Below are 12,303 nucleotides of genomic sequence, written 5' to 3'. Positions count from 1 at the left end.
GCTATGTCAAATGCTATAGAGAGGTTGAATAAAAGGAGCAGGGATGACCACAGTGCTCATAGTGTGGATTATCTGACAGTGATAGTAATGCTCTTCCTAGCCCACGTCCCGCAATAACTTCAGATCATGACAGGTGGTTGATAGTATCCAGTTGAAAGTGTAGGCAACAAGAATATAGTAATCAAGATCTAGCAAGGATATCTTTTGAATGTGACATTGGATTCAGATGTGTGCGTGTAGTACTACCACATCAAGGTGCCATCTTAACTTGTGAAGCTCAAAGCATTAACTTTGCTGCAACATGGCAGCTGCACACAGATGAGCAGATGTACATTTGAAAGCAGGAGAAACAAGCAGGCTGTTCATCAAAGATAAACATTTAAGAGTGCGAGAAAATTGCATCGTTCATCAAGGAGGACATTTGCCACTTCTATCAAAGTTTGCATCATGGGTTTGCAGCTTTGGACAGATAGGAGAGCTCAACTCACCACCTCTCAGCCTATTCATGTGCCCATGACCTTCAATACTCAACTTTTAATCTTTTTAGAAAGATAGCATCCTATGTCACAGAGGATCTACTTTGTCCATGCTAGAACATTGTTTCAAGAATGACTTAGAGGAATGAGTATTGGAACACTAACATTACTCCATTCTTTTCCAACGTATGCATTTTATTTGAAACTTTTCAGATGTGATCCTACCTGGCTTCCAAGATCTGAGAGTGCAGCTTTAAATAGTAAGAAAAACCATGAAATATATATATGTGTGTTTTTTCCTGCAGTCTGCAAGTTAGCTAGAGAATAGTATTCTTTTTCAGTATTGGAATAAAAAATGTTAAGATATGGAGGCAAAAACTGGACACCATCTAGTTAGATTGAATGTAGTTGCTTGATGATGTTTAACTATTTGCACTTCTCCAGGGAACACAAGGAGAGTGCAGGTGACCATCTGCTCAAACTGGAGCTTTAGGTGGTTACATGCCCTCCTCTGCTTCTACCAAACCCGAGTGAGTGAGGGTAAACAGTTGTCACACAGGGGATCCTTGGCTAAGCAAAGTGATGTCTAATGAGCCATCCTAAAGATTCAGCAGCTCTGGAAAGCAGGGTGACCATTTGCCACCTGGAGTTTAAGGAAGTTTTAACCTAAGTTCCAATTTAGACGGAACTTGGATGGACTAGTACTCATCTACTTTGATCAGTTTTTGTCATGTTTTCTTTTTTAGGTATAAGCTCATTTCTTCCAGGTTTTGTCTTTTGTATTTTGTAGTTCCTTGTTAAATGAGACCTCAAGCCTGATTGGGGCTTTTAGGCAACAGCAGAAGATGAATATTAATGATAAAAATAGTTAAACACATTAGCCATGAAGTACAGTATTTCATGTTTTCAAATAAATCTATTCAGAGGAGATAAAAGGATGAAAATATTAAATACATTAGATATATCTAAAAACTTGATTTTTAAACTCCCTTTTTTCCTCATCTGATGAGTTAGTACTATGGAGAAAATAGTAAATCTCTGAGTCAGCCTCAGTGTTTTTACGGAGTAACTAAAGGCAGAATTAGTAGCTCTAAAGTTAGGTGTCTAGTCCTCAGCAAGGAAGATGGTTTTAAAGCTGTTACACTTTTAGTAAAATAGGAAGATTTGAGGGATTGTCTGAACTTTTGACGTAAGTATAGTGATTAAGATTTTTTAAAGATACTAGCTGGAATATTTGTACATTACAGGCTATATAATTTGACTCATTTTTTCCTAAACATTTTTGTTTTATTCTTCATTTTGTCTCTTCTTAGCCTTTGTCACTGGTTCTTGTTCACTATCAAATTCCTTTGATATTAATTATCATCTCTATGGAGGTACACTATGGTCATGTCAACAGCATCTGATGGAAATGGAGGAACTGAATTCCTTTGGGCAATTTCTGTTTCCAAATGATTTTTTGGCAGGTTAAGTTTCTGCATCGTCTAATGTTTTAAGTATTCTTTTCAAAAAACAGACAGCAGGGTTGAATGCAGTATTCCAGTATTGGTGTTATCCATGGCATTTTGCATCTGCAGCATAAATAACACTTCTCCCTTATTTGTGTAACTAAAAATGGGTTCACTCTTCATGTCTTGACTGCTCCTTAAAAGCTCACACTGTGTTGCTTTTCCATTAAGATTCCAGAGCTCTTTATGATCATCTTTCTATGAGAAACCTCCCACTGGGGATATAACCTGCATTTCTTTTTCCTAGGCTTCTACTTTTGACTCTGCAAAAAGTGATTTTGTTTGAACAGGCAAGCTTAATGCACAATTCAGACTGTTGTATCCAACTACCATGTCTTCCACATTACATACTGTTGCATCATTCTCCGAATCATCCACTAATCATATATTGTTTATAATTATAATATTATATAATATTGTATCACTCTATGATGATTATATTCTATATTACACATTAAATATTACATATTAAGTATTATATAATATATTATATATTCTGTGGTATGTATGATTATATTATTAGATATTATTATAATACATATAATATATAAATTCTACTTAATTCCAAGTCAGGGATGAAAATATTTATTAATGATGCTGTTCCTACAACTGCTCATTAAATAAATCCACCAGAAACACACACATTTGGTAGTGATTCCAAATGGCAGTTCTTTCTTGAGCTCTGCAAGGCATTTCTTAATTCACTTGTAAAAACTGGAGATCCTTGTAGATTTCAGTAGATCTTTTCTAGGGGGCAGAAGCTTAAGAACAAGCAGTAAAAAAGATTGACATAAGCAAGGGTCATTTATATTCAAAAGGTAAATTATTTTTCCTAAGTGAAAGAGAGTGAGAAGATGTGAGAAGACAAGCTACAGTGGGCAGTTGCACACCAAAAAAATTCAAGATAACCTAGGAAACATACTCAGAGAAGTAGAGGCTCAGAGGTTCTTCTGTGGAGTTCTCCTGATCAGCAGAAAAAGAAGGCAGAAGTGATCAAGAGAAGAGGGTCTGGGGTAGTTTGCTCACTGAGAAGCATTCAGAGAAATAAACTGAAGAGTTACTCTACCCAAGTACCACTACTAGTCTGATGGGATCAGCCATGGCACGAATGATAAAGACTTCAAAAACAGAACCAGTTAAGAAAGAAGGGACAAAATTTGGCAGGACTAGGGTGTCCAAGACTATTTCCATTGTTCACAGAGAAGAAAATCAGGGAAGGCATACATCAATGGATAAGGAATATTGCAGGCAGAAAATTGGGCATCAAGAAGAAAGTATATTACAGTTATTGAGAGCAGTAGTCAGGCAGCGCACTCAGAAAAAAAGAGCAGTATTTATCCCAGAGAAGAAATAACTGAAGGTAGTATATTGTTGGTGCAGTTCTCCCCCCAGTTAGTAATTCATTTGTTCTCTACTTTTAGAAATAATTTTTAAAAATTCAGCAACATTGAAGGTAAAGCGAAGTGCATTTCTACCTTAATAGTAATATAATTCTATGACAATTTAAATGCTTCCTTAAGTTCTCCTACCTAACTGAAACTTCTGACTGCTAGTACTCCAATAGCATGTCCTGTTTCAGGAAGCAAAACCAGGGGTATCTTCATAATTCTTTCGTGTTTACTAAAGATCAGAATGGCTTTTCTCAACACTTAGGTTTTTAAAGAAGTGAAATTAATATACGCATTAGTAACAAAGCAGCTGTGGAGCTCTGCAGGAATCCCATCAACGAGGAGGTAAGCAGGATGAGTAGAAAGAACCAGCTGGTTAATCAGAAGAGAAGGCAGCTTGTTGAAGAAGCTGTCATCCTTGAATCTTCAATTGGTGGGTCATTTTGTCCTCGGCAGGGACTCCTTGCATGAAGTGTAATTTCTACTCTCACTGTTCAATCAGTATGACAGCTTTGGTTCTAAATGCAGTGAAAGTCTTGGCTCTGATTTAAATTATTCCCTGATGGTTTATTTAAAAATATAAAATAAATGTAATAGCAATAAAATTTGGATGTAAAAGATATAATCAATTTTAAACTCTGGATGTGAAAACTTTATTCTTAAACTGTTGAGATTATATACATGTGATCAGTTTCTGCAGTTTCTAGCAATTGTTTTCAGGTTATTTGGTGGTGGTAGTTTCTTTCTGAGTAATTGTCAAGTAGTGAGTTTCTTACTCAGAGCAATTCAAACTGTGAAATACAAGTTTTCAGCTGTTGTAGACCCACAGGTCTGTATGGTCGTTATATAGTTTAATGCATATTCAAGTGATATTTTTGCTTACTCTCTGGAATTATATTGTAATCATATGGGATATTTTTATGAATCTGTTTGTTTCACAGGCTGGTACTTTGGAAAGTCTAAGAAAATGTTCTGTTCTTTTCATTGCTGTTTCCATAAGCAGTTTGCATGGGAGAAAAAAAAGGGGCTTTTTCCAGTTAATATTACTTATTTTTCTAGCTTACGATAGTTGCCTATTGGAGCCAATATTAATTCATAAAACTGTGACCAAATAGTAGGAAAACATGTTTAACAGAGCTGTATTTGTAAATTGTCTTATTTTTAGGGTTTTTTTAGTTATTATTTGTATTGTAATTCCCAAAGAAAGAAGTCAGGATTGAAGTTCTCAGTCAGATAGTGAAGACATAAAAGAAAATTCTGAGCCTCATGTTCTTAACATTTAATCTGAGGAAAAACACAGTAAAGCATCTCCAACTCATGGCAGGCAGGCAACATGTTACCCTGCAGATCATTTGACATTGTTCTAGTCACAAGGAATAAGTTAAAATGAGGGCCAACAGGATGAGAGCCAAGTATCAATTACCCATATTGCTTTGAAGCTCAGTGCTTCGAGGAGGCCTGGGAGAACTAACAAGTAGCTCTATAGAGCAAATGAACGTGGAAGACAAGGATGTCAGTAATAGATGGTGTAATGTCAGTAATGGATGTCAGGGTTAAATAGAATTTGCATACAGTAGACAAACGTAATTTGCAAAATTTCATCACTGGGGCACATACAATGGATGATAAAGTTTTAATGGGAAAGATGGTTCCCTTGGAAATTGAATCCAGATTTTCTGACTAAGGCAGAGGAAAGATAGTGTCAGAAATAGTGGAGGAGCAGTAAAGGAAGATCCCTGGATCACGAGGTAAGTTGCATTTCTTCAGTACTTCTGCTTCCTTGAGAATTGCAAGTTAGATCAAAATTTAACATCATTTGATATTAGTGAAAAAGGCAATGGGGTTCTTCAGTGCCTTCTCCTTATGAAATCACCATAGGTTTCCTGCGTAGGCTGGCTCCCTATGACGTTCCTATTAGATTTCTATAAATAATACAATGAGAAAAGTTATTTTAATAGAAAATGGGCTTTGGATTGTCACAGCCAGGTCAGAAGAGTGAAGGCAAGGCAGACATTGTTAGACCTGAATGGTGCCAGGAACTTAAGCATAAAAGAACTATGCCCAGAAATACTTGCAAAAAGGACTCCAGGCCTAAATCATTCATAGCCAGCAATCCTGCTGGCCTCTGGTGTCTAAGTAACATACGGCATTTGAAATGTAGAAAATATTTAATGAGACAATAAATGTATTGTGAGAGTTGCAAGGCAGCACTGAGGAATGGTTCACACTACTTAAAAGCAGTTCAGATATACAATCTAGAATGGTAATTCAGGAAACTGCACTCCTTAGCACTTCTCTGAAATAATTTAGAGAAAATGCACAACTTCCCTTTACTCACAGTATACACCTAAATAATGAGATAGCAAGGAACGTGATATATACAGATTTTGGAGGCTTATGACAGAAATGTGTCATTGGTATTGCTCATTAATCTCATTTGTATGGCTACAATAAATAGGGAAAACCCACTGTTATTCTTGGTATGTCCTAAAACCAGGGAAATATAAATTGCAGAGAAATCATGATTTGAAGACCCAGCCTTGTGTGCCTGGCATGCTTTTGTCTCTAATTCAGGAGGACTAGCATATAATATTGCTAAGCCTTTCAGTGCAGAAGAAAAAATATGGACAATTAAGAAAATCACTCTAGTTTAGGGACTGTTACAGAAATAAGTTACTTATACATATGGTATATGTCATTATATCTTCATGTGCTCTGAGAAAATGGTTGTTATATAGCAATGCATAAAAGGCCATGTATTATGCCTCCACATGTAAGCATTTGATAAATTGCAACTGTGTAGGGAAAGTAGGAGCCTCTGTAACTTGTTTCTCATAATAGTCAACTAGAAACTAAAAGTGTTTGGAAACAAGTATTTAAAATTCCTCAATTTTCTAATGTTATGTTTATTTGTAAACAGAAAGCAGTCTTTTTATATTTAGTTATGGTAACTGTTAATTCTGTTTTACCCAAACTTAAATGTATCATTTATGTTTTTATGTCATACATTAGACAATAAATTATTTGGAAAGTCAAGTAACCATTTCTATCACTTTTAAAGAAATACTCTTTGGTTTTGGGGTTGTTTTTTTTTTTTTGAGCAGTAACCAAAGTGAACCCCTATTCATTTAGAATGCTGTGAGAAGGAATCTTGAAGTTTTCATTCTCAGTGGTATATCCCACATGTTTTATTTCTCTTCCTATATTTCATTTATGTGATATATCTGGTGTTTTCTCCTCACTGATCTCTATGAAAACTTCTGCCTGCATAAAAAAAATTAAATGAAAACTTCCTTCCCAAGGGTTAACTTCAGTTCTTTCAAAGTCGAAGTGAGGACCATCCATCTTTAGTAGTATAATTAGTGATCTCTAAGGATGTCTACATAGTGGAGAAATCTAAGCTAGTTTTAAGCCACCATCTTCACTTGCATATATCTCATGTACGGCCATGGCATCAGAGATCTGAGCAGAGTTTTATGCTGGCTCTTATTCAGCTTTTGGGGCTTGTCCTACTGAGCTAACCAGTTGAAAGCCAACTCCATGGCAGTCTCTGCTGGCTCTCCAGTGCATTCACTACTCTTTTTTTTAAGTAATAGAAATGATGGCTTAATTCTGTGATTTACCACTTCTTAGGAAAGATACTGAATTACCTAGAGAAATACAGGGTAGAATTAAGATGTTTGATCTATGTTTTTGCATGTTTTGGGCAGATATGATGGATTAATGAAAAAAATGATGTATAAATCAGAGACAGTATATTTCAAATTGTGTGCCTGCTTTAAGAGGTAGTGCTTATGTGAGAGTCTTTCCATACAAAAAGAAATATTATGGCCAAATTCTGTATTTGTGTTTTTATCTCAGGAACTACAAGATCTGACCATATGTAAATTGTTGTGGGGTTAGTTGGGAAAAAGCTTAAGTGACTGATTAATATATACAGCTCTTTATGAAATAAAAGACTAGGCTGTATTTGCATGTGGATACTTTTCTGATAAGTACTCTTTTCAGTGAATTGATAAACATGAAACTTCAAAAGGCAACTTATATTAAACATTAGTCTTTTAGGTTATTCATTTACTCTACTCAGATTTACGATTAAAAGATTCCTGTCAGAAGGAAAGTACCATTTATCTATTCCAGTTTCCTATGAAAATACACTTAGGTGATTTGGGGAGTCTTCAATTACCTAATTGTATAAGAGAATAATTTATATCTCACAGTCAGTAACTTGTGATGCTGATTATTACTCAATTTTCAGTGAAAGATCAGACAATCTACCTGAGGGACTACATACCTTGAAATATCTATATATATTTTATTAAGAATGTTAAATGAATAGTGACCTGTGAAATAAAGATCAATATGCTGTGACATAGTATTTTCATAATCACAAGGATGAATATATCATTTGCTTCAGCTAGATGAAAATGAAAATTTAACACTCCAAGGCCATTCTCACTTTCCGATTACTTTTGGCAAGGTTCTAAAAATCCATAACATTTAAATAAATGTAGTGTTTCTTCAGATTACAACAGCTAGCTACTTACCAGTTTATTTGTCATTTATTTATCACGCAACATATCTTGCTAATCTCTGCTGAAAGGTTGTTCAGACAATGATTCTTAATTCAAAGAGTCATTTAGTGGCTTTCAGGGTGTTGAACAAACACCACGTAAAGTTGAGGGCCATTTTTCAAGAGCAGCTTCCAAACAGGCACACGTAGTGAATATAAACATTAAAGATGTGATTTACGCCCATAACTCAGATATTTTGGGCGAAATCCTTGCCTCCTGAAAATTAATGGCAAAACTCCCATTAACTTCAGTTTAGCCAGATTGTCCACACTAGCTTCTAAAATACTCATGAAGTGATCTTCCAGAATTAAATTCTGAAAATACATCATAATAATAAAAAAATAGATTTTTCTATTTTATTATTATACATTGTCTCAGGTTTTTAAATCTGTACATTTTCTCTGAATGAACTAATTTACTTGCAAATAGCACAGGTTATAATAATATTTACTGTCATTAAAATAGGCTTTTTGTTAAAAAATGCTTCAAGAGCTGATCTTTAAAAACAGATCCCTTTTATGCATGCTTTGATACATATAGTCACTGAGAAGGGTATTTAAATTATAAGTAGTATCGTATGACTTGCAAGTTCAAAACAAATAAGAGGCAGTACTTAATCACAGAGCAGGTGTTCAAGCCATGGGCTTCACATCAGTTCAAAAAGCTGTTAGACAAATCCATGCAATAAATATACATTATGAATAATTACATGCAGATATACACGTGTGGGTTGGAAACTCCTGAACATACAGAGAATACACCAAAGGAGGGTAAACCAAGGAAGTATCACTTCCCATATCCCTGGGTAAGTTACCTAATAGCTCATCAACTTCCTTTAAAAAAACCCACCTTATTTAAGTTAAAAAATTTTCTAGCTTTGGCTTCAACTTGTGCCTATCATAATTTCTTTCCTTGTAAGCTTAAAAAGATATTTACTATCCAAAATATTTTCCCTAGAGAGATACTTATGGTCTTGATTTGATTGGATCAGTTCTCCAATCTTTTTTTGAACAGAGTATTTTAATGTCTCGTTATAAGGCATGTTTTCCAGAACTCGTATAATTACTGTAGTTATTTTCTCAATTCTTTTAAGTTCCTCAGTATCCTTTTTGAAGTGCGGGCACCAGAAAGTAGACACGGTATTGCCTTCTTAATTTTCCTAACACTGTATTCTGAAATGAAATCATTCTTGTATTTGTTTTAGATATTATCCTGCTTATACATTCAAGGATCATATTCACCCTCTTATGTAAAGCATCGCAGTAGGAGATAATCTTCATTTGATTACTTTCTATGACTCCTCAGTCCTTTTCAGTCACTGCTTTCCAGGACAGCATCTCCATTTTGTAATTATGACCTGCATTCATCCTTCACTGGTGAATAGGTTTGCATTTCTTTGTATTTTAACATGTGGTGTTTGAAAGGATCCCTTTCACCAACTAACTGAGTGACTGGTCCATCTCCAGCTATCGTGTTGTCCCTAAAGACTTGATAAAGGGTGATCATCATCTCAAATTTGTCCTTATCTGAAAAGCAATAGAATATCAGCATGTTTTAGTCTTAATCTAGAGCCAACAATGAGCTGAAGGAATTAATTTATTTAACGTAAATATTTCCATAATGACAGGGTGTCATTTCATGTTTATGGCCATGTAAGGTTCATCATTGCACCAGGAGGCTTGAACTTTGTCTGACCAAGTCTACTTCACAAGAGGTTAATAGTTCATTGATAGCCAAGTTAAGCACTTGTACAGATTGTTTATTGCCAAGAGACAAGAGGAATCTTACCAAATGACGTTAAAAGTTCCGAAGAGGTGGGAAGTTAGTAGTCTGAGGGATTCTTGAAAAAGATGAAGATTAATAATTTTTATTGAAGGGGAGAATAATAACATTTTAATCTAAATAGTACTTCTTCAGGGAAAGGGGAAGCACGTATTCCAAATTGAGACCCTCTTCTGTGAAGACAAACTTAAAGACGTAGTATTTTTTTCAGAAGAAATCTTTCTTTAGTCCCATGATTTGATAGTCATTGATGTCTTGAAAGCTCGACAATCTAGAGAAGCTGCTTGCAACTGAGGTAATGATAGGCAGATGTAAGCAGTTTTCTGTTTTCTCTTATCAGTCTTCGTAACCTTTGTAACTGTGTTTCTGTATTTGAAGCTGTTGTAAATAAACTGTTTTCTTTTACCTTTACTAGGCTTTTCTCAAGAGTGCGTTTAGAATAAGTGTCAAACAGGACATCCTATCCCTTTGTGTAAGGCTTTCTTTAAAACTGAATTACTGTACTACTTCTTCAGGGTACAGAGTCTCTTTGAAATTTCCAGTGCACTCTCAAAGGATAATAAAATGTGTCTCTGCTAAACAGCATGGATTATTTTGAAATTTTCAATTTTGTCTATGTAGAAGATGCGTCCCATTTTGCATGCTGCAAGATGGTAGGAATACTACCATTGAACATTAATGGTGATGGCAAAGTCTGCAGCACTATAATTCCAGCAATCTTTAAGTAAGTTGTCTGTAAATTTTATCAGTAATAATCATAAATTTTGTTCCAGATTATGAATAAAATTATGGACTGTGCCTTGGTATAAACCAATCAAATATTTTCCTAGGTGATGAGTGAATGTTGAGATCCAACAATTAATCAGTTTTTTAATTATTTAATTTTAACTTTTGTGTAAGTGTTGTATTTCTAGTAAGAAAGCTAGGCAGAACTAAGACAAATACTTTACAGAATACTATTTTGTCAGCCTAATTTATAACTGCATCAAATAATTTTGCAAAATGTATTTAATAAAACTTAGCCCTGTGTGTTTTAATTGTTAATAAACATAATCTTTGTTTCAAAATAAGCTGCTTGCAGCATGTGGAAGGTCATGGGGCAATTTGGGAAATTTTAAATGTAAGTTTGCGGTATCTTAACCCAACCTAGAGGTCTTGGGTTGCATGTTGTGTTATGGAACTTCGAGGATCTCTGCCACAGGTGATTGAATTTGGGGAATTAGGGATGAGGTGTAAAAACTAAATTTGTGCTAAAAGTGCTAAATTTGCACAAGTCACATTGTAATTAACTTTTACCTCCTGTTGAACACACATAGTGATACTTGTTCTTTTTAAAAAGCTTTGAGATCCTCATATGAGATGTACTACACAAAAAGCATTTTTTAGTTCATTAATTCTTTGTATAGAATTCAAGTGGTAAAACTCTTGAGCTCTTCAAAAACAATATTGGTGTTGGATGTCTACAGCTAAGCATAATGTCTGTTTTACATAATGTCTTTTGGGTTTTAAATACCAAATCTCTTCTCTCTTACAGAGAAGTCAATCAGGATTCCGATGGCCGCATCAGCTTCAAAGAGTTTGAATCTGCAATGAAGTACGGACAAGATGAAGTATCACCAGTGTACTTTGCCTAAAGAATATTCTCTGGTGAAAAGACAAAGTGAAAACTTCAGATCTCAAGATATTTAAAAATCAATGAAACTTCATTTGTTTCAGCCAGCATTTTAAGAACTTTGACTGTAAGTGTAGCTCTGAAGAACAGCCTTTGAAGCTTTACTGTTGACAAGTTGGGTGTATTAATTTACATGTGTATGTGTGTGTAGAATACTTAAAATATTTGAAATCTCGATTCCCAATCACCCTAGTTAGGAACTGCAACTCTGTACTTTTTCTTTTTGACTTAACAGATGAAAAAGGAGTAACTCTGATTTCCAGTTACCGTGAAATTTATTTGTTCACTTTTCAACAGTGTGTTGGGTTTGTGTGGTGGGGTTTTGGTAGCGGGGGAGGGGCTACAGGGGTGGCTTCTGTGAGAAGCTGCTAGAAGCTTCCCTGGCTCCATGTCAGACCCACCTCTGGCCAAGGCCAAGCTGATCAGTGACAGTGGTAGTGCCTCTGTGATAGCATATTTAAAGAAGGGGGAAAAAAGACTGCTGGGAAAAAAACTGCAGCCGAGAGAGGAGTGGGATGTGAGAGAAACAGCCATGCAGACACCAAGGTCAGTGAAGAAGCAGAGGGAGGAGGTGCACCGGAGCAGAGATTCCCCTGCAGCCTGTGGTGAGACGGCAGGCTGTCCCCCTGCAGCCCATGGAGGTTAACGGTGGAGCAGAGATTCCCCTGCAGCCCATGGAGGACCCCATGCCGGAGCAGGTGGCTGGGACCAGAGAAGGCCATGACTCTGGGAAAGCCCATGCTGGAGCAGTTCGTGGAGGACTGCAGTCCGTGGAAAGAACTTGCATTGGAGAAGCTCATGGAGGGCTGTCCCCCGTGGGAGGCACCCCACGCTGGAGCAGGGGAAGAGTGTGAGGAGTCCTCCCTCTGAGGAGAAAGGAGCAGCAGAAACAGTGTGTGATGA

General features: G+C 36.0%; 1 protein-coding gene across 1 annotated transcript in view; it reads left to right on the top strand.

Moving 5' to 3' along the window:
• EFCAB11 (EF-hand calcium binding domain 11) overlaps nucleotides 1-11,362 on the top strand; it is a 67,126-nt gene extending 55,764 nt beyond the window's left edge. The window contains 1 exon segment of the mRNA XM_050898314.1: nucleotides 11,263-11,362. Coding sequence (XP_050754271.1) covers nucleotides 11,263-11,362 — 100 coding nt within the window.
• Nucleotides 11,363-12,303: the final 941 nt, after the last annotated feature.

This window comes from Gymnogyps californianus, chromosome 5 (genome assembly GCF_018139145.2).
Source record: "Gymnogyps californianus isolate 813 chromosome 5, ASM1813914v2, whole genome shotgun sequence".
In the NCBI taxonomy this organism is placed as follows: domain Eukaryota; kingdom Metazoa; phylum Chordata; class Aves; order Accipitriformes; family Cathartidae; genus Gymnogyps; species Gymnogyps californianus.
Note: the sequence above shows the minus strand (reverse complement) of the source record. Positions and strands in the feature narration are given on the sequence as shown.